Source organism: Macrotis lagotis, chromosome 1 (assembly GCF_037893015.1).
Source record: "Macrotis lagotis isolate mMagLag1 chromosome 1, bilby.v1.9.chrom.fasta, whole genome shotgun sequence".
NCBI classification, from domain to species: domain Eukaryota; kingdom Metazoa; phylum Chordata; class Mammalia; order Peramelemorphia; family Peramelidae; genus Macrotis; species Macrotis lagotis.
The window spans coordinates 904,242,363-904,265,247 of record NC_133658.1 but is presented as its reverse complement, the minus strand read 5'-3'; the positions used below and the strand labels follow the sequence as shown (position 1 = coordinate 904,265,247).

Below are 22,885 nucleotides of genomic sequence, written 5' to 3'. Positions count from 1 at the left end.
CTTACTCGCTGTTCTCCTTAGACTCCTCTCCTGTTCATCTGGAGCAGGCAATGTCCTCAAGGCTTATCCACGGCCAATTAATCAGTGAGCAAAGGTAGTCTGGGATGCATGTGAAGTGAGGAAGGGAGTGGGTGTGCCTCATAGGAACCCAATGAGGAATGCCCAAAGGTGGCTCACTGCCAAAGGAGTTAGGTGAGACTTGAAAGGGCCCTTAGAACAGACTCCCTTGGGCAGGTAGTCTGGTGAATGAAGCCTAGAGATCCTTTTTCAGAATGTCTTTCAATGTGTAACTAGACATAAAGACGTAACAAATGTATAAACTACACATAACGAATGACATAAAAACATAACCCAGAGGATTACAATAATTACATGAAAACAAAATTATAAAAAAAAATCATTTTTTAATTAAAGATATTATTTGGGTTTTACAATTCCCCCCATCTTACTTCCCTCCCCCACCCCCAATGAAAGCAATCTGTCAGTCTTTACTTTGTTTCCATGTTGTACATTGATCCAAATTGAGTGTGATGAGAGAGAAACCATATCCTTAAGGAAGAAACAAGAAGTCTAAGAGGTAACAAGATCAGACAATAAGATATGTTTTTTCTAAATTAAAGGTAATCGTCCTTGAACTTTGTTCAGACTTTAGATACAGATGGTATTCTCCCTTGCAGACAGCCCCAAATTGTCCCTGATTATTGCACTGATGGAATAAGTGAGTCCATCAAAGTTGGTCATCACCCCATGTTGCTGTTAGGGTGGACAGTGTTCTGGTTCTGCTCATCTCACTCAGCATCAGTTCATGCAAATCCCGCCAGGCTTCCCTGAAATCCTGTCCCTCCTGGTTTCTAATAGAACAATAGTGTTCCATGACATACACATACCACAGTTTGCTAAGCCATTCCCCAATTGAAGGACATTGGCTTGATTTCCAATTCTTTGCCACCATAAACAGGGCTGCTATGAATATCTTTGTACAAGTGATGTTTTTACCCTTTTTCATCATCTCTTCAGGCTATAGACCCAGTAGTGGTATTGCTGGGTCAAAGGTATAAAAAAAATTCTTAAAACAAGTTTACCTTCCTAATAAGTCCCTTTAAGAGATAATAGGTTGTTTTTAGGATTTTGCAAGGCAATGGGGGTTAAGTGACTTGCCCAAGGCCACACAGCTAGGTAACTGAGGTGTCTAAGGCGATATTATAGTTTTAAACCAAAGATCACTTAGTAGTAGTAATTCATAGTAATTCATAAGGGGTGATACAGAAAGTTCATCTATGTTCTTATTACAGGCCTAATACAGTGGTAAATCAATCTTATAAATGAATTAGAAGTAATACTATCATCAATATAAATTGAGTTAATTGGTTGTAACTTAACCTCACCTATTCTAACAGCAGGAACTAACCTAAGTAACTAAAATTGATTCTGTTTTTACTACATTTGTTAATAGAATCACTGATGCCCCTTAAATCACAATGACCTGAATAAATACTGATTAAATTGAATAGGGTATCAAAATCATCTTCACAGATTCTAGGTATCTTTATCCAGATGATTCTGAGATGGATTTGTCCAGCCTTAATTTCTCTCTTGTCCTGCTGTCCCATCTCTCCAGTTGACTCTTAGCTCAAATTTGATATCCCATAGATAGCTTTAAGTTCATCATGATCAAAACTGAACTGATTTCCTTAAAAGTTGTCTCTCCCTTCTATATTTTTCTTTCATTGTTGAGGGAAGGACCCAACATCTTCCAAACACCAAGACTGCCATTCTAGACGCTGTCTTTCGTCCCCTATATCCAATCTGTCGCCAAGTCTTGTAGATCCATTTTTCCTAATATGTCTCAAATATGCCCTCCCTCACTCTCACTGCCTCAGACCCAGACTGTTGTCTACTGGTGGGTCTCCTCTCAAGCCTCTCCCCACCCCCGTCCTTTCTCCTCTCAGCTTACCAAAGTGATCTTACAAAAGCCCCCCCTTGCCTCCCATCTTTCTCCCTCAGATTTCTGCTGTCTGCAGGATTAAATATGAAACCCTCTGTTGGACTTTTAAAATCTTTCATAACCTAACCTCCAATCCTACATCTTCCCTCCACTTATTCCAGAATCCAAAATCAGACTTACTTGCTGACCTCATGGAGGATACAAAGTTCTGATTTTGAGTATTTTCACTGACTATTCTCCTCCCTCTCATTACCCCCCACTCCCATCAATCCTAAAATAGCCACATCCTCATCTCAACCACCTGGGTTCTGTGACTTCAAGTGTCACCTGAAGTCCTACCTAAAGGAAGCTCTTCCTGGCCCCTCCTAATATCAGTATCTTCCTTGTATGTATCTTTTTTGTTTTTTTTTGGAGAAAATTGGGATTAAGTGACTTGCCCAGGGTCACAAAGCTATTCACTGTCCACAGTCAAGGTCCTCTTGCCTCCAGGCCAGATGCATTGTACCACCTAGATATCTAGGAGGAGAATTACAGGACACCTAATGGGAATGAAGGAATTAAATAAGGAATTTTTAAGGAGGAGAAGGAAAGAGTGGAGACAGCAGAGGCACCAAAAGATGGGGAGAGATTGAAGATAGACAGTGGGAATGGTATTAGGGGCAACCAGAAGGAAAAGTCAGGATGGCATGAAATTAAGGGTGTTATGTTTGCCTTGGCAAGGAGAAGGGAAACCATAGTGGAGGAGATGTCTGCATGATGTGAGACAAGGAGAAAAGGGGAGCTCATGGCAAATGGATGAAGTTGGTCAGGTCAGGTATGAGGTGAGGTGGTCCGTTGGGGAAGGGGCATGGCTGCTGCAAAAGGCTTAAATGAGAGACAAAGATAGATGGAAAAGCTGCTATAGAAATGGAGAAAATGATTAGTAGGGAATAGATAACACAAATTTGTGTTTGGTCTAGTCAGCCCAGTGGCACAGGCATGGGACAGAGGAAAAAAATCTGAAAGACACTTCCTAGTTCTGTGACCAGGTCAAATTGCTAAAAAGCTCATGGGGTTTGGTGAGGATAAAATGAGATAACATATATTTTACAAGCTTTAAAATGCTATAATTTTGGGTTTCCTCCCATTTCTATTCAGCAGCAAATGAATAGCAGTAAAGGAGGTGGATGATGGGGATAATCCAGGATTGGAGTTTGGTAAGAAGAGATCTATGTGGGGATGATGAAGGAAGCCCTCTCCCCACCACTGACTGAGCAGGCAGCCCTTGACTCAGATTCCTCCTGACCCTCCTGCCAAGATGGTCATCTCATTTCGCCTCCCACCCACCTCAGCAGTGTCTGGAGAGTGGAAGAACCAACCAGGTGTACCACTAGCACTCCAGCATAATATTCTTTCACTGTTTGGCTGCTGGATTTGGGCCTCCCATTCTCTGGATCTGCTTAGAGATCCCTATAGGCTCAAAAGCTTTTATGAACTCCTCTGTTCCACCCCATGCTCCTCTGTGAGGAACAAGGGCATGTAATAAATATATGTATGCTTTATTAAAAAAAAGAAGCAATCTATGATAGGATGGGGGCAAGAGATTCAAGGGTAGAAGTTAGTGTAGGGAGTAGGTTTTAGAAGTTGGTGTGGTTTGGAGTAAGGGAGGTGAGTGTATCCTGTACAGGGCTGATGACTTGGAGAAGAAGTGAAGGGTAGAGGTGGGGATTGGAGGTTATGGTGAGGTCAAAGAACCAGAGTTAGGGGTTGTAAGACATGGAAAAAGACGGCAAATACAGAAGATTCTGTGATGGAACACTTGTTCCAGAAGTCATGGGGGACAGGACCTCTAAATAGCCTGGAAAGACTTGCGTGAACTGATGCTGAGTGAAGTGAGCAGAACACCCTAATAGGAACATTGGGTGGTGATCAACTATGATGGATTTATTTATCTCAACAAGACAAAATGGAAAATGCCATCCATATCTGGGGAAGGAAGTATGGAGTTAAAATACAGTCCGAAGCTTACTATTTTCAGTTTTTAAAAGTTGTCTTATGTATTTTTTCCTCTCTAATTTTTTTTCCCATTTTTGGGATTCTTTCACAACATGAATAATATAGATCTATGTTTAGCATGGTTATACAGGTGTAGCCTCTATTATATTACTTTCTTTCAGGGGAACGGGGGAGGGAAGGAAGAAGGGAGAAAAATGTGATACTCAAAACCTTGCAAAAAAAAGATTGTTGAAAGCTACACTTGCATATCGTAGGAAAAATAAATGAATAAACTATAAAAAAAAAACTACAAAAAAGTCTGATCAGATAAAGGAATTTCCAAGTTCACGAATGTGGGAGTGGAATACTTGTAGGTGATGGCAAGATGGTTATGGCCATCAATTTCTGTAGTTGAGGTGGAGAGGCCATGGGAACTGAGGAGCTTGCTAGGAGGGCTCACTTGAGGGAGTATCACTATGTATGTTGAAATCCTCTAATATGAGAGCAGGAGATGGGGAGGAGAGAAGGGCTATGAACCAGGCAATGAACCTATTGGTGAAGGAAGGAAAATGTTCCTGGGAATGGATAGCCAATAGCCATCAGGGTCTGGGTTGGGTGATAAATCTGGCTAATGAACTTTGAAGGAGCAGGAGTTTCATAGTGAAGGTGGGAGAGGAAGAGGCTGAAAATGGCAATGGGCAGCAATTCTGAGGCCCCGCCCCAAGCTTGACAATGAATTGATGTGAAAGAATAAATGGAACAAGTACTGGAAAGTGGTTTTTGTTGTTGTTCATTTGTGTCTGACTTTCCTTGACCCCATTTGGGGAGTTTCTTGGCAGAGATACTGGAGTGGTTTGCCAATTCCTTCTCCAATTCGTTTTAACAGATGAAGAAACTGAGGCAAACAGGGTGAAGTGACTTGTTCAGCTAGTGTCTGAGCCTGGATTTGAACTCAGAAGATGAGTTTTCCCTTTCCCAAACCTGGTATTCTATCTACTTCCCCACTCAGCAACTTGGAAAAGGAGGAATAATGTCTTTTTGAAAAGCCTGGAAAAGTAGTTGGAGCCAGATTTTGAAGGTCTTTGAATGCCAAATTTGTATGTTTTGTAGGGAGCCACTGGAATTTATTGAGTAGCTGAGTGATAGTATCAGACATATGCTTAAGGGATATCGCCTTGGCAGATGGAAGAAAGTTGGATTAGAGACTGTGTACAGGGAGACCAATTAGTCCAACTTGCATTAGTTCAAGCAAAAGGTAATTAGGCCTTGAATTAAGGTGGTGGCTATTTGAGTGGAGAAAAGGGGCAGATGGAAGAAATGTTGACAAGAAAAAGGGGCAGCTAGGTGGTACAATGCATAGAGCACCAGGCCTGGAGTCAGGAGGACTTGAGTTCAAATCCAGCCTCAGATGCTGGATGCTAACTCACTATGTGACCTTGGGCAAATTATTTTACCCCATTCCCTCACAAAACCCCCCAAAATTTAAAAATTTTTACAAAAAGAACTTGGCAGCCAGTTGCATATAGGGAACAACTCTGCCTACCTCTCAATCACATTGGTGAGTCAGGTCTCCTATTCTTGCTTAGGATTCTAATGGGAGTCCTGAAGGAGACACAATGTCTAGTACTGTTTAAGTCCCCACATGTGGGTTCTACATTGCTTATCAGCCAGACTCAATTAACTTTTCTAAAAGGGGAATATGAAAATGGATGACTAAAAAAAGCAGAAATAGGAAATATGGGAGGAAGAGCCACTCTAGACATAATAAGTTTGAGATGCCTGTGGAACATTCCAAACTTGTTGGACAGTCAGATTCAAAGAAGGTTGTCAACATTTGCTTGGCAGGAGGTTACCATTGCAGTGCCCCAGAGGTCTTTGTTAAATCCTGTGCAATTTAACATTTTTTATATTTATATATGTTTTCTATTTTCTATTTTATATTTAATAGATTATTTTGAGAAAGGAGATTTCTGTGCCCTGCCATAGCACTGTAATTGTACAGAGGGCAGGTCTACTTCCCACCTCGTCTGCTGGGCATATGGCTTCACCTCTTTTTGCCTCAGTTTCCTCATTTGTAGAATGAGGGAAAATATAGTACCCCTAGGGTTGCTGTAAGGATCAAATGAAATATTAACCAAAAGAAAAATATTGACCAGCCCAGGATCCTAAGCTAGGTAAGCTACAGACCTTCCTGTTAAGAGGAAACTGGAGGGCTGACTGTGGGTGGATCTTTTCCTATAGAGAGAGAAGGTCACCCTTTCTCTTATTAAAAGAGGTATTTGTCCTTGCTGAGATATGGGTGGATTATTGATGTAGTGGGTGGTGTAATGTCTGGAAGAAAGGTGCCTTAGATGCTTCCCAGCTATCGCTTCACTGCTTTGAGCCTCAGTTTCATCATCTGTAAAATAGAAGTAATAATAATAATAGCCATTTCAGGGCTGTTGGGACAGGCAGATAAGAGAAAATATAAAAAAGCATATTGCAAACCTTAAAGAGCTCTAGAAATGCTCATATTCTTAAGAATTCTCAGAAAGGGGTGGTCCCCACCTTCAGTCTGAGTCTTTTTATTTCTTTTTGCCTCTCTCTCTCTATGTTTTATGGGTTTTCCATTGTCTTCCAGTCTCTGTTTAAATGTGCCCTTTATGATGAATATAGATGCAAAAATCTTAAATCAAATCTTAGCAAAATGACTACAACAAGTCATCACTAGGATAATACATTATGATCAAGTAGGATTTATCCCAGGAATGCAGCGTTGGTTCAATATTAGGAAAACTGTTAGTATACTCAATTATATCAATGACAAACCTATCAGAAACCATATGATCATATCAATAGATGCTGAAAAAGCTTTTGACAAAATACAGCATCCATTCCTATTAAAAACACTAGAGAGTGTAGGAATAAATGGACTGTTCCTTAGAATAATTAGCAGTATCTATCTGAAACCATCAACAAGCATTATATTCAATGGGGAGAGGCTAGAGGCATTCCCAATAAGATCAGGGGTGAAACAAGGGTGCCCACTATCACCACTACTATTCAATATCGTATTAGAAAGGTTAGCTTCAGCAATTAGAGAAGAAAAAAAAATTGAAGGAATTAGAATTGGGAAAGAAGAGACAAAACTCACTCTTTGCAGATGACATAATGGTATATCTACTTAATCCCAAGAAATCATCCAAAAAACTACTGGAATCAATTAGGAACTTTAGCAAAGTTGCAGGATATAAAATAAACCCTCATAAATCCTCAACTTTTCTATATATGTCTAGCAAGATAAAGCAGAAAGAGCTAGAAAGAGAAATCCCATTCAAAGTAACCTCAGACAATATAAAATACCTGGGAGTCTATTTGCCAAGACAAACTCAGAAACTTTTTGAAAACAATTATAAAACACTTATCACACAAATTAAATCAGATTTAAATAATTGGGCAAATATCAACTGCTCATGGATAGGTGGAGCTAATATAATAAAAATGACAATTCTACCAAAACTAAACTACCTGTTTAGTGCCCTAACAACCAAAATTTTAAAAAATTACTTTAATGAGTTAGAAAAAAATTGTAAGTAAATTCATATGGAGAAATAAAAAGTCAAGAATTTCCAGGAACTTAATGAAAAAAAGTGCAAAAGAATGGTGCTTAGCCCTACCTGATCTAAAATTATATTATAAAGCATCAGTCATCAAAACTGTTTGGTATTGGCTAAGAAATAGAGTGGTGGGGGACGGCTAGGTGGCGCAGTGGGTAAAGCACCCACCCTGGAGTCAGGAGTACCTGGGTTCAAATCTGGTCTCAGACCCTTAATAATTACCTAGCCGTGTGGCCTTGGGCAAGCCACTTAACCCCATTTGCCTTGCAAAAACCTAAAAAAGAAAAAAGAAAGAAAGAGAGTAGTGGACCAGTGGAATAGACTAGGTGCAAAAGCAGGAGACAATTATAGTAATCTGCTGTTTGATATACCCAAAGAGTCCAGCTATTGGGATAAAAACTCTTTGATAAAAACTGCTTGGAAAATTGGAAGTTAGTATGGCAGAAACTTAGATTAGACCAACACCTCACACGCTTTACCAAGATAAGATCCAAATGGATACAGGATTTAGACATAAAAAACAATACTATAAGCAAATTAGAAAATCAAGGACTAGTCTACCTGTTAGATCTATGGAAAGGGAAGCAGTTTATGACTAAGGAAGAGATGAAGAACGTCACCAAAAACCAATTAGATGATTTTGATTACATTAAATTAAAAAAGCTTTTGCACAGATAAAACCACTGTAACCAAGATCAAAAGAAATGTAGTAAATTGGGAAACAATCTTTACAACTAATGATTCTGACAAAGGACTCATTTTTAAAATATACAGAGAACTGAGTCATATTTTTAAAACAAAAAGCCATTCCCCAATTGATAAATGGTAAAAGGATATGCAAAGGCAATTTACAGATGAGATCAAAGCAATCCATAGCCATATGAAAAATTGCTCTAAATCATTAATTATTAGAGAAATGCAAATTAAAGCTTCTCTGAGGTACCATCTCACACCTCTCAGACTGGCCAATATGACCAGAAAGTATAATGATCATTGTTGGAAGGGTTGTGGGCAATCTGGGACACTATTACACTGTTGGTGGAGCTGTGAACTCATCAACCTTTCTGGAGAGAAATTTGGAACTACACCCAAAGGGCAACAAAAATGAGCATTCCCTTTGATCCAGAAATACCACTACTGGGTCTATACCCTGAAGAGATGATGAAAAAGGGTAAAAACATCACTTGTACAAAAATATTTATAGCAGCCCTGTTTGTGGTAGCAAAGAATTGGAAATCAAGTAAATATCCTTCAATTGGGGAATGGCTTAGCAAACTGTGGTATATGTATGTCATGGAACACTATTGTTCTATTAGAAACCAGGAGGGATGGGAATTCAGGGAATCCTGGCGGGATTTGCATGAACTGATGCTGAGTGAGAGGAGCAGAACCAGAAAAACACTGTACACACTAACAGCAACATGGGAGTGATGTTCAACCTTGAAGGACTCACTCATTCCATCACTGCAACAACCGGGAACAATTTTGGGCTGTCTGCAAAAGAGAGTGCCATCTATATCCAGATAAAGAGCCGTGGAGTTCGAACAAAGTTCAAGGACTATTCCCTTTAATTTAGGAAAAAAACCCTGTTATCTTATTGTCTGATCTTGTTATCTCTTATACTTTTTGTTTCTTCCTTAAGGATATGATTTCTCTCTCATCACACTCAACTTGGATCAATGTACAACATGGAAACAAAATAAAGATTAACAGATTGCTTTCCATGGTGGGGGTGGGGGGTGGGAAGTAAGATTAGGGGGAGAATTGTAAAACTCAAATAATATCTTTAAAAAAAAGAAAAAATAAATATGCCCTTTATATTTGAATTATCTCTTATTTAATATCTCTCTCTGTCTCTGTCTCTCTGTTTCTGTATCTGTCTCTGTCTACCTGTCTCTATCTGTCTCTCTCACATCTCTCTTTCTCCATTAAGGTCCCAATCCACTTCCATGTGTCATTTGTTGTGGAGGGCACCCTTGGTTCTCAAATCATGGGCCAGCCAAGTGGCACCTCTGCCAGTTCTCCCCAGTGCTGTCCCAACCACAGACCCATCTAATGTCCAAGAGCTCTTGTTGGCTAGGGACAACTCATGGGAAAAAAAATACAAAATACTCCTGGATCCTGTGAATCCTCCTTCAAACTCTATGGTAACAGCGGCAAACTCGGCCCAGAACCATAATTCTTAGACCATCTAGAGAAATATGAAGAGTCGCACGAAACACTGGAATAAAGTCTTAGCTGAGTGACCCTGAGCCATCTTTCAGTGTTGTAAGCATCTCTCTATAACTAAAAGTTGAACTAATCTGAAAATAAGACTCCAATCTGACATCCAAAACCAAGATATTGGTGCTCAAAATAGGATATGAGCTCAAGAAAGTCTATCATTCTAATTTCTATAATTTTTATAAAAGTTTAACCTATGGAAATCAGCAGTCATAATCGGAAGAACAAAAGAACCTTAAAAAGCATTTTTTTCAGCCTATACTTGCTTCATGAAGACAAATATCAACCAAGGGTAACACCAATATAAAATATAGACTCATTTGTAGTAATGAGAAGGATGGCGGAAGATTATAAAGTTTCTCAATAATGAAAACTAGAAAATAAAACTAGTTAAAAGACAGCTTGGCAAGATATCCAACAAAGGGGGGCGGCTAGGTGGCGCAGTGGATAAAGCACCAGCCCTGGAGTCAGGAGTACCTGGGTTCAAATCCGGTCTCAGACACTTAATAATTACCTAGCTGTGTGGCCTTGGGCGAGCCACTTAACCCCATTGCCTTGCAAAAACCTTAAAAAAAATCCAACAAAGTAAAATCATCTCAAGGGTATTTAAGAATAAAACTGGAGGGAAGACAAATTAATAAAAATGGAAAAGATCTGTGGAGATATTTGTAGAGGGGCAAGATAGGTTGTATAGAGGATTGAACTCTGAATTTGGGGCCCTGAGCAAGTTTACTTCTCTCTACATTTGTTTCCTGATCTCTTCAATGGGGTCATAGTTATTACTGGGTTGTTCCTGCCAAATAAGATTATATGTAAAGTGCTTGGCTAACTTTGAAGGACTAATTTCATATTATATTATAACCAACCCTTCTTACTATGAAGCATGGTGGAGACAGGGACTGTAATATCACAATCCCCAGACATTCTGAAGAGAGCAAAGAAGGAAGAAGAAGTAGCTAAACCAAACCAAGCATACACAAAGTCCTTGGTAGAGTCAAGCCAAGGCAGCAGACACTTATTAAATGCTTATGACAAGAATTTAGTTAACACCTGAAGGAACCCAGGAGGCCAAGATGAGGAGGGAGGTTCTGGAGAGCCCGTTGAAAATGTGCAGAGTCAAGAAATGTGTGGTGTAAGGAGCTGCAAGAGTCACAGATTATGTGGAGAGGAGTGAGATGGGAAAAAAACTGGAAATGTAGGAAGGGGCCAGATTGTGAGGGCTCTAAAGACCAAATAGGGGAGTGGTGACAGTATCAAGAGAGGAGGAGCTGTATAGAACAGATACTGCAAAGGGAGAATTGACAAGACTTGGCAAATATTGGATATGAGTTTGAGAGAAAACCAACTATCAGGGGTGGCATCTAGGTTTCTTTTTTTTTTTGTGTGTGTGTGGCACTTGAGGTAAAGTGACTTGCCCAAGGTCACACAGCTACTAAGTATCAAGGGCCTGATTTTGAACTTGTTTTGAAGCTGGGTCCTCCTGATTGCAATGGATATGCCAATGCCATATCCACTATGCCACCTAGCAGCCCCTTGGAGTCTAGATCTCAATCATGGTGATTGGGAAACTGGTTGTGCCCTCTACGTAACAAAGAAGTATAGAAGGGGAGGATTTTGTGGGGAGGAAAAAGATGTCTATGAGATGTCTTATAGACAATTGAAGGGGTCCTGAGAAAAGTTAAGGCTAGACCAACAGACCTGAGATCCATCCACATAGAATAGAAATGATAATTAAATCCATGATGGCAAGTGTAAGAACCCAAAGGCATGCCAAGAATCTTAGACCTAATACCTATCCCCCCAATGAGAACATCAACTTATGCCTATTTTCTTTTCCAAATAAATACGAGATTAACACATTCATTTTGAGGGTATTCTTGATAAGACTACATGAATGGGATATTCCACAGTAGCCTACAATTAAGATTGGGAGGATAATCTTTTGATTTTGTATCGATTACATATTTCCAATATGCCTCTCCCCCAATTTCTGTTTCTTCACATATTATAACATAGTGTGTGTAGGGGGTGGGTGGGAAGGGGAGGCAGTTCAACATAACTAAACGCTTCAATCACATCCAGTTAGATTTAAGATCCTGTGACAGATCTGCAGTGTTCTCCATCCATAGTTCCCCACTTCAACAAAGACAAGAGAGGGACACACTCTTCTATTTCTTCTTTCAGACCACGTTTCATCATTACGATTAAACAGCGGTCGATTTTTTGTGTATTTGTTTTTTCCATTGTCATTATTATAATCATTACATATGTGGTTTCTCTGGTTCTGCTTATTTGATGCTGTGCCACCCTGAAAGAATGGCAAAGAATGATAACTTTGTTCTTCCAATAATAATGTCAGGTAAAATGTCAAAAACCAGGGAGGAATATGTTTGTTTGCCATTGTCACAGAGAGTTCAATTGGAAGAGGAATTCCCTCTCAATGGTGCTGTCTTCCAGATACTCTTCTTTGTAGTTCATATCAGGCCCCAAAATATGGCAAAGAGTCTAAGTTGACCCATAGTTATTCAGGAGTGTGGTCTTACCTCCCACGTTGAAAAACACAAAACAAGAGGATGAAGAATACCAATTGTCTAGATTGTGATCGACAAGAATAAACTATAGGGATTATCTGTCACTTATATATGTACCTCCTACACATACTGCAATTAAATAAGTTGGGCCCACCATTGAACAAAAGGGTTGTCCAATTCTTCTAATGACCCCAAACTTCTCCCTGAAATAGAGGCTCGCCTTTTTAATACTACTAGTCCACCTATGCCGTTCGTATGACGGTGAGTCATGGAATACTGCAATCCCTTACCACTCAGAGGATGGCAGAGGGGCATGTGAGCATGAGTATCCCCTGGAAGACAGCAGAAGAGCAAGGGTGAGGGTGACCCAGTTCTACAAACTCATCACTAACGACATATCATGAAGAAGAAATGGAGTAAGGGGAGCCATCAGAGATACAGAGGATGAAATAGAAGGGCTGGTCACACGGTGAGAGGGTACCTTCTCTGTACAGGTGGACCTCCTGTGGTGAACCTGTGGAAGGACACGAATAGGAAGCCTAGATGGGTTATAATCTGTATCACTGAAAAGAATACCAACACCAACACAGTCATAGATCCACTGAGATACACAGAATAGTAAGTGGTGACTCTCAGCACAGATCCACCTGGGATACAATGAATATAGTTTAATAACTGGCGACTCTCAACACAATCACAGATCCACTTGAGATGATACATTGAATATAGTTTAATAATTGGTGACTTCAATGCAAATGAAAGATGAGGAAAATGGAGAAAAGCATCATTCTGGAGTAAAAAATGAGACAGACCAAGTCATCTTCACCAAAGCTTATCCCTATATATAATGAATACTTTCTTCATGAAAAGAGGACATGCTGAATGTGGTGAGCATCACAAAAAAATGAAGTTAGTTATATCCTAACAAACGTATTAAAGATACAGGTGTGATGGAGCTGCTTGGATATTGAGCCTGGAGAAGAGAAGTCCATAGTGGGTTGGGATGGGTAGGCACGATGGCTGTCCTCTAGTTCTTCAAGGGCCATCGTATGGGGGAGGAGTTAGACTTACTTTGTTTCAAGTAGTCAGCAAGCATTTATTAATCACTTACTGTGTACCAAGCACTCTAAGTGCTAAATGCTGAGGAGACAAAGAAAAGTTCAAAAACATCACAATTCTGGGAGTCTCATGGCGGGGAGGAATGCTGAGCCCAGAGGACTGATACAGAATGAGTGGAAGTTGCAGAAAAAATCCAATTTAGGACAACTATCAGGAGAAATTTCCTCACAATTAGAACTGTCCTCAAATGGAAGGGGGGCTTGTATGTAGGTGGCATGTTCCCCCCCCCCTTATTGGAGGGGGTCTTCAAGAGCCTGGAGGACTGTTTTATTGGGCATGTGGAAAGTGGGGCAGACCCTTTTGTAGAGGCCCTTCCACCTTCCAAATTCTGTGAGTCGTTGGGGTTGAACAGGTCAGTTTGTATTTGGACCATTACCTTTTTAGAAAAATGTTTATGAACAAGAAAGAAGAATAAAAATGAGACAATGAGTACATTTGGGGCATCTCCAACTTAAATACTCTGCTCACATTGAAAAATGGAAAATGGGTAAAAGAACAGACATCAACACTGACTAGTACCATTTTCTCCATTCATTTAACCAACATAAATTAATGCATCCTGGAGGAACCCAAAAGCTCCTAGTCAGCAGATCCTTGATCCTGCCAAGCAAAGAAACATGGCAACCAACGGTAAAAGAAATTTAGAATATGAGCTCATTTGTAGAATTTTATAGAGGGGGATGGTGAAAGATCATGAGCAATGCTGCCTCATAAAACAGTGAGAAGTAGAGGAATAAACAAGTTTACAGACATCCTGGGGAAGACTTGATTAGGGCGGTTTAAGGAAAAAACTAGGATAGCAAACATTAAAAGATGGAAAAGATCTCTAAAAGTTTTTATTATTATTGTTAATGTTATTGCAAACTCTTTTCTCAAGCAATGACAGAAGTCGCCACACTGAGAGTCCACTATCATGTTCATAAAGGAAAACTAAAAGATTATTAGTTTAAAAAAAGTTTTGAAATAATTACTGTTGGCACTAAGGAAAACACAGTTGGGAAGAGCAAGTGGACAAACCCAAGTCTACGGAGTTAAGCTAACATGCAGTTATCAAGCACCTACTATATACCAGGCATAATGGTGAATTCTATATAGAAGAGATACAAAATAAGGCAAAAACAGGGTCCCTTAAGGAGTGTACCTTTAAATGAGGGGGGGGGGAGAAATAACCATGTACATACAAAATACATACAAAGATAAATTGAAGAAAATCACATAGGGAAGGAACCTGTATTTAGGAGGTCCAAGAAAGACTTCTTGCAAAAGGTGGGAAGGAAGCCAGGGAAACCACCTAATTTTGAGGTCATTGAGGGACTAGTTCTCCAGATACGTGAGAGAGGAGAGGCCAACAACTCTTGGAAGACCCATGAATCACATTTACTGAATAAAAAAGTGGCAGAGAAAATAACAAATATTGACTCATTCCTAGTTTCTCATATCTCCAAATCCTTTTTGAGGCTATGTACAGCCAGGTGGAAGATAGCCTTGAGGAAAGTATGAGAAAGGAGCAAGTAGGCTTTCCCAAACAATATTTGGCAATGGACCACATTTGCTTTACAGTTTATAGTTTGCTTAGAAGACTGAAAGGTACAGACACTCCACCGGGCTTGGTTGTTGGTTATGGGAAAACAAAATGAACCAAAAGTCCCAGATCTGAAGAATAAAACACATCTCTAAAGACTTCTCTTCAACTAGATTCCTCTCATACTGACATTAATGATTTTAAAAGTCAAATATTAAGTGTTAGCTGTCTGCCTGACATACAAGCAACAGTCCCTAACTTCATAGCTCATAGTCTGATGGAGGAGCGATCCTGTGGACAAAAAAAGGGCAGGCTAACTTGGGGACTGCCATCAGAGGGAAACCACTAGTGTTAGGGAGGATCAGACAAAGTTGTTTGGAAAATGTGAGCACAGAAATAGCCTTGTTTGAGAAATCTTGGGGTGGCTAGGTGGTGCAGTAGATAGAGCACTTAAGAATTGCCTAGCTGTCTGACCTTGAGCAAGTCACTTAACCCCACTGCCTTACAAAACTGAGAGAAAGAGAGAGAGAGAGAGAGAGAGAGAGAGAGAGAGATCTTTTTATTATCAGTTGAGGCATAACGCATTGACACAGCTGACCCAATGTCAACCCCTTTCATTGAAGATGTCCAAATGGAAGAGTCATGGAGGCAGCAGGCTCTGAAAAAATGCAGAGCTGCTTTTAAATGAGAACCTAACTTTGCCTGGAAAAGACCAAGCGGAGAAAGAACGTTTGTCGTCCAGACGATGATGTACAGTGGGATGGCAATCTGGGCACCTAACTTATAAATATACAACAAGCTGCTGGGCCCTGAATCAAGGGGGAGGCAGGTCCAATTGCATTTGGAAAATTACATAATGCTTTTAATGATTCCCCCAAATAACGGCCCATCTCTTTTAACAGCAATTTTCTTCCAGAGGTGCCATGTAGCTATGAGTCATAAAATACTCGTGTCCGAAAAATTATAGTTGAAAGTCCCCCAGAGGGCCATGGACTGGCCCAGTGGTGGGCTCAAGAAGGCCACCACACATCAACAATGAAGAATCGCTCGGAAGAGGTAGAGGACCAAAGAAATGAGCAGGCTTATATGGCAAAGGCAAGGGATAACTTGATGGACTGCCCGAAGGCTTCAGTGGTCAGGAGCATGGGAGAAGGGCCTGGGAGCATGCTGGGGATTCCACCCTGGCCAGTTGAATGAGAAGGGAGGGGTTCATTTTGCTCCATCGGGAGTCATCGGGGAGGAACATTCCTGTAAGGAACCTCTCTCCTCCTCAGCACTGAGAGTGTATTGTATACAGCAGGTACTTAATGTTTGCTTAACTCATCTGGGCCATTATTTTTCCTCCATGGAGTGGTCTCTTCTCTCTTCCTACTGCCATTCTTGCTTTGGACCTTAAGGGACCCCTTGAGAAGATGCCACTCTGAGCATAGGCAGAGTTCTCTCAAAGAGTGCCTAGTCTTTCTACCCCTGCCTGAGTCAGGGGACCCTGCCCCCCCCCCCAGTGCAGAACAAACTGGATGATCATTCTTTCCCCATTGTAAAGGGGTTTCCCACCAGATACGGGCTGAACTGGACATCCTCTGGAATCCCATCTTAGAATTTACAAGGTAGCTCTCTGAAAGTTGACTCGAGACCCCATCCTCAGGAAGACCCTCTTGGAGTCTCTGCACCCTTTCCCCCAAGTCAAAAGTTACTTTCTTCTTTTGAACCACCCCCTTATCCTTGTCCCTTTCATTCAAAAATGATTTTGCTTTTTCTTTCCCTTCTCTAACTCGAAAAAGAGCAAGGGTTTGGTCCTGGGGATCTGCACCCTCTCTGTGTAATGGAGCCCTTGGGCAGTCGGCTGGGGACCTTCTCAAAATGGCATATATCAAATGTATCAATAAGAAGCAAACATGCCTATTGAAATAAAGGTCATCTTCTTCCCATCGAAGTTCACAGACCCACAGGTCCACTCCCCCCATTTAGTGTCATGAGTCACCCTCACTTTAGAGAGGAGGCATGTGAAGGCTGAGGGGAGCCGGGATGGCTCAGGGGTGTACAGAGCAATCAGTTGGCCCCAACAGGCCAAGGACCCTCCAGGGAGGAGAGGAGGTGCTCACACCCTATAGGTGTGTGCCCCTCAACTGGAATGGGGGGTGTCCTGGCCCTTCCTGAGGTGATGGGAGTCAGGGGGGAACAGCTCCGGCACATACCCCCACCCCGTGCCTCCCCACCCAAACCTCTGAGGGAAGAACATCAAATTGTTCCGGCTCCAATCTGATTTTATTGAAAAGGAAACATACAAAAATCATGTACAAAAAATTAACCAAACATGTACAGAAAATTCATTCCAGTATCTACATCACACAGCATCATGTACAGGGTATTTACAAGCTAGGTCCCTCCCCCCTCCCTCCCTTCCTCCACCCCCTCCCCCCAAAGCCTCCTGCTGCCCTGCCCACTGGGGAGCATCAGTCCAAGCCTTCTTTCCACGGGGTTCTCCCGCCTCAGCCACCTGAGGCAAAGGGGAAGCAGGCGAACCCCAAGCTTTCGCCATCAGTTCTGCAGTGGGGTTGACTTGGGAGGGGCTTCTGGGTCCTTCTCACCCCTCCCCAAGGAAATGAAAACGGAGGCAGGGTCACCTGCCGGCTCAGGAAAGACAGACTGGCTCCACATGATTCAGACTGGGAAGTTGAGTGGTTAGTTTTTGGCTCATTCTAACAAGGCGGAGAGCGAAGCACCAAAACCCTGGAGAGAAGGCCAGCCAGCTCGGGTAGGACGCGGACAAGCCAGGGGGCAGGGCGCCCAGGGTGGGAGACCACAGGGCGGCGGGGGCAGCTCCGGCACGTTGGCATCCCCCTGCCCCCATCAGGCCCCCTCTTCAGTCAGTCTCAGAACTGCCCCCCCTCCCGCCCCTCCCACCACTGTCCTCCCAAGCAATCCGGGCAGGGGCTTTTTCCAGTGCTGGATCCAGAGTCATTGCCCCGCCTCAGGCCCCGCCAAAGGGGGCAGCTGTGCCCATCTCGGATATGCTACATTTTGCCAAGAGTCCACAGGAAGGGGGGGTTGGAAGGTCCTGCCCTCCAGACCTCCTCCAGCTGCACCCCCCAACACCTGGTGTCCTGCAAGGTGGGCGCTGGAGGCTAGTTGGGCTCAATTTCAGGGATACGATTGCCTCGGTGGGGGGCCAGGAGCCCTGAGATGAGATTGTAGAGAAGCCTCCAGGGGGAGAGATGACGTCTTTGCTCCTCCTCTCGTCTCTGTGGGCCAAGAGAGAAGGAGGGAGTGTTAGCAGATGCCCCCGCTGCCAGGATGGGGGGCTTCTGGGAGGAGTGAGCACCTGGGGCGTTCTCAGGTCACTGAGTCACCCAGAGAGGGAAGGGCATCCCCACCCAGGAGTCTGGACACCTCCTTCTAAGGCCCTCCCTTCTCCTGGGGACTCGGGGCTTCTTCTGTCAGTAGAACTCAGAAACTTCCCTCCTGGAAGAGGGGCGTTGGTCAGGTTCTATAGTTACAGGGTGTTTAACGTCCCCCCAAGGCACTTTACTCCAAACAGCCCTAGCACCGGGGTGCTGGGAAGATTATCCCCCTTTGCCAGAGGCAGAAACAGGCTTATCAAGGACCAGTGATGCTGCTAGGGAACGTCGAGGCTGGGCTAGATGGGCAGCGAGCAGAGAGCAGAGCCCGGGGTTCGGGAAGACCTCGGCTCTCGGTCACCTCGCAGCCACCTGCCTCAGTTTCCTCCTCCATAAAATGGTCCGAGGCCGGGAGGGAGTCGGGCTGGGTCTCATCCCGGGGTCCTGTCCCCGCTGCTCTGCCCCCTCCGCTGCGGGCCTTCCACCCGGGCCGGACCCCCAGATCGGCCTGGCGCTGGGGGTGCTGGGCTTCCCCGGCCCCTCCCCTCCGGCTGGCTCGTTTGTTCTGGGCAGGCGCTGAGCCAGCATCAGCAGGCGGGAAGTGAGGAGGAGACCGAGGGAGGGCAGGAGGAGGAGGAGGAGGAGGAGGGCGCTGGGAGGGAGGCAGGCGCTTGCCAATGCTGACTCACTCGCTATAAATAGCCCCAGATATATGAGCCGCCGAGCTGCCGGCCCCTTCAGTCCCCGCCGAGGAAGTCGGGGCGAGTGGCTCCCCTCCCCCATCGCCCCTCGGCCGGGCTGTCACCCCTGCGCTAGCCTGGGCCAGAGCCAGGGCGCGGGGGCCACCCGGACCCTCCTCCGGCGGTCTCTGAACCGCCCTCCCCCACCCCGGGAGGGTAGATTAGGGGATCTCAGCCAAAGTCTCTCCCCTCCCCTGCCCCTCCCTCCTGTCCTGAGTTCAACCTCATGGAAGGGGGGTGGGGGGGTGGGAAGCAGCTGCTGCACATCTGGCAACAGGGCAGCTGGGCAGGGAGCAACTTCTCCAGCCCCCCCCCCAAGTCACCACTGGCCACTGCCCGGGTGGGTGCGCCCGGGCAGTCCCGGTGAGGGCCAGGGACCTCCTGGTCTCTCCTCCCTGCCTCGGGGTGCCCCTTCCTCAGTGAAGGGAGTCCCACCTGCCGCCGCGTCTGGGACTCACCCGCTGCTCGTAGAGAGCATTGAGGTCATCGGCCATCCTCCGGAGCTGGGCGCCGATCTCCCGGTCCTGCCGCTCCCCCGGGTCCCCGTGTTCTGGGCCTAACACCCCCGGGGGGCCCCCGGACATCGGGGACGCTCCCTGGGGCTCTACCTCCTGGCCTCCCTCCTCGTCTTCCTCCGCCGACCTTTCACCCAGGGAGGGCTGGGAGCCTTCGGAGGCAAAGACAAGACGGGCGGGGGGTCAGGGCCGCTCGTGCCCCCCGGGAGTCCGGCCAGGGCCCCGCGCTCTCAGGGGGTGGGGGCATCTCCCGGGGCCTGCCCATAGCTTCTGGGTCCCGCGTCGGGCTCTGACAGCGGGGGCCCCCCAACTCCTGTCAAGTTTGCTCCGAGATGAGCAAAGCCTTTACTCAACAAGTTAGTAGGGACGGGCCGCAGAATCCCGGGTGCCAGGGGGGCAGAGGAGGGGGCCGAGGGGGCTCTTGGGGGCCCGGGACCTGTGCTGGGGGAACAGCTGTGTTTCGGGGCCATCGCTTTCCTCTGTCGACCTGCTACAGAGCGGGCTCGCTCTCCAGAGAGGGAAGAACAGCCCGGGAGGGCCGGGAGCTCTCTCCCTGCTGGGGAGCCCGGGCGGACCCCCTAGGGGGACCCCCTAGGCTCCCCACGGCCTGCGGAGGGCCAAGAGAGGAGGCGCTGGGCCAGACTGTGTGGGGGTGAGGGACGGACAGCAGAGAGAAGCGGCTGGGGGGGACCCAACGCCCAGGCCAGAGAGAAGCCCCCCCTCCCGCCCGGGACCTCTAACCCCTTCGGGCCGGCGCCTCCGGGGGATTTCCGAAGCCGGGCCCTGCCCCCCCTCAGCTCCCGGAGAAGGGGAAGGGGCGCGGAATGGGCACAGCCCCCCCCCCCCAGCCCGGCTCGGACCCGGGACAGGACTCCGGGTCAGACTCCAAGGAGGACCGGGCGTCCTTGGGGGGGGGGCTGAACCACGCCCTTCCCGGAGACCCGGCCTCCCGGGTCCGAGCTGTCACCCCCGGGGGCGCCCCCTCCCCTCCCCTCCCCCCGGCACTCTCTCCTCTGCCCCAGGACAACTCCCGGCTCCCGGCTGGGGGCGGGGCGGCCCGGGTGTCCCCCGGGATGGGGGCAGCTCCCGAGCCGCCCCCCCCCAGGAGAGGCCGAGAGTGTGGGAGCCGGAGACCCCTCCCCCGGCCCGCCCCCCGGCCCGCCCCCCCCAGGCACTCACCGCTCCGGGCCGGGCTGGCGGGGGCCGGGCTCCGGGCCCAGCGGGGGCCCCCATAGGGCCGGGGCTGACGCGCGCAGAAGTAGGCGAGGGGCAGCAGGGACGGGGGCGCGGGCGGCGGCCCCGGGGCCGGGCACAGGGGGTCCCCCGCGGCGCTCAGCCCGGCCTCGCACAGGCTGCAGGACACGGCGGAGGGCACGAGGCGCCCCAGCGGGAAGGTGCGGGGGCCCTCGCGGGGCAGCCCCTCCACGGGCTCGGGGGCGCTGCCGTCCTGCTGCGCTCGGGCCATGCCCCGGGAAGCCTGCGGACACAGGTGGGGGCGGCGCGCTCAGCCCCGGCCGGCCCCGGCCCCGGCCCCGCCCCGGCCCGCCCCGGCCCGCACCTACCCCGCGGCCAGCGGCCGCCAGCTCCGGCCCCGCCGCGCGCTCCCCGAAGCGCCCGCGCCGCACGCGCTCACCACTGCGGAGGCCCCCAGCGACGCCCTGAGAAAACAACACGCCCCGTGGCACGCGCCGCCCCCCCCCGGCCGGGCTCCCGCCGCGCGCGGGGGGCCGGGGGCGGGGGAGGGGCAGGCGCGCGCCGGCCGCCAGGGGGCGCCGCGGCCCCGCACACCCATTGTTTGTAAACAAACCCGCGGCCCGCGCGGCGGCACCTGCGGGGGCCCCGCGCGCCCCGGGGCCGCCCCCCGCCCCGCGCCCCGCGCCCCGCGCGCCCCGACACTCACCCCGGGGGCATGAACGCGCCGTCGGGGGCGGGGGCCGGGCCGGGCCAGGGGCGCCGGGCTCCGCGCTGCCTGCGCTCCGGCGCTCCGGCTCGCGGCGCCCGCGGCTGCGGCTGCGGCTGCGGCTGTGGCTGTGGCTGTGGCCGCCGCCGCCCCGCCGCCGCCCGCGGCCTCGCCCGCCGCCGCTCGCCGCTGCTCCCGCTCCCGCTCCTGCTGTGGCTCCCGCGGGCCGCACGCATGTGTCTGGCGCCGCCGGCTCCCGGGCTGGTTCTGCCGCGGCCGCCGCCGCCGCCGCCTCGCGCCGCAGCCGCGCGCCCCGGCTCCCGCGTGACGTCACGCCCGCCCCGCCCCCCGCGCCCCGCCCTCCTGCGGCCGTCTGCGCCCAGGCAAGTCGGGACTTGCCAACGCGGGGCCGCAGGCGCGGCCGGGGCTGCCCGGGCTGCGGTGCCCGCTGCGGCGCCCGCGCCCCGCCCCGCCCCGCCCGGCCCGGCCCGCGGACCCGCGCGGACCCGCGTGGGCACGCCGCCCCGGCGGCCTGGCAGGTGCACGTGCCCCGCAGCCGCGCGCCGGGACGGCGGCCCCGGGGCTCATCCCCCCGGGGCCCCCCGAGTTCCCCCCGGGGCCCCCGCCGGCCCGCCCTGTGCCCCCACGAGGCGCGCCCGGGCCCCGGACACCGGCCCGGACACTCCGCGCCGCGGCCGCCCGCCCCGAGGTCCGGCCAGCGCGGCCCCTCGCTCTGCCTCTCCGTGCCGCCAGCCCTGCCCGGCCCCGGCCCCGGCCCCGGCCCTGGCCCTGGCCCTGGCTCTGGCTCTGTCCCTCTGTCCCTGTCTCTCTCTCTCTGCCTCTGTCTGTCTCTGTCTGTCTCTCTGTCTCTGTCTGTCTCTCTGTCTCTGTCTCTGTCTCTCTCTCTCTCTCTCTGCTCTGTCTCTGTCTCTCTCTCTCTGTCTCTCTGTCCCTGTCTCTCTCTCTGTCTCTGCCTCTCTCTCTCTCTCTGTCTCTCTCTCTGCCTCTGTCTCTCTCTCTCTCTCTGTCTCTCTGTCTGTCTCTCTCTCTCTCTCTCTGTCTCTCTCTGTCTGTCTCTCTCTGTCTGTCTCTCTGTCTGTCTCTGTCTCTCTGTCTCTGCCTCTCTCTCTCTCTCTCTCTCTCTCTCTGTCTCTGCCTCTCTCTCTCTGTCTCTCTCTCTGCCTCTGTCTGTCTCTCTCTGTCTCTCAGTCTGTCTCTCTGTCTCTCTCTCCCTCTGTCTGTCTCTCTCTGTCTGTCTCTCTGTCTGTCTCTGTCTCTCTGTCTCTGCCTCTCTCTCTCTCTCTCTGTCTCTCTGTCTCTGCCTCTCTCTCTCTCTGTCTCTCTGTCTGTCTCTCTCTCTCTCTGTCTCTGCCTCTCTCTCTCTGTCTCTCTGTCCCTGTCTCTCTCTCTGTCTCTCTCTCTCTGTCTCTGCCTCTCTCTCTCTCTCTGTCTCTGCCTCTCTCTCTCTCTCTCTCTCTCTGC

The 22,885-nt window shown here is 48.1% G+C and overlaps 1 protein-coding gene across 1 annotated transcript; it reads right to left on the bottom strand.

Annotated features, from left to right (window-relative positions):
- Positions 1-17,319: 17,319 nt before the first annotated feature.
- On the bottom strand, positions 17,320-21,142 carry BBC3 (BCL2 binding component 3). The gene is made up of 4 exons (XM_074219181.1): positions 21,066-21,142; positions 20,683-20,980; positions 19,447-19,655; positions 17,320-18,152 (listed from the first exon to the last, which is right to left on the bottom strand). The coding sequence occupies exons 2-4, from the start codon at positions 20,966-20,968 to the stop codon at positions 18,036-18,038; spliced, it is 612 nt and encodes a 203-aa protein (XP_074075282.1). The 5' UTR covers positions 20,969-20,980; positions 21,066-21,142; the 3' UTR covers positions 17,320-18,035.
- Between the last annotated feature and the right edge of the window lie 1,743 nt (positions 21,143-22,885).

What these genes read in the sequence shown, in the direction of transcription:
- BBC3 (XM_074219181.1), bottom strand. Translation starts at nt 20,968, where the DNA reads ATGGCCCGAGCGCAGCAGGACGGCAGCGCCCCCGAGCCCGTGGAGGGG. An exon ending in CGCCAGCCCGGCCCGGAGCG is followed by an intron (nt 19,656 to 20,682) that starts GTGAGTGCCTGG and finishes TTGCCTCCGAAG; the next exon opens with GCTCCCAGCCCTCCCTGGGT. An exon ending in ATGCTCTCTACGAGCAGCGG is followed by an intron (nt 18,153 to 19,446) that starts GTGAGTCCCAGA and finishes CTTGGCCCACAG; the next exon opens with AGACGAGAGGAGGAGCAAAG.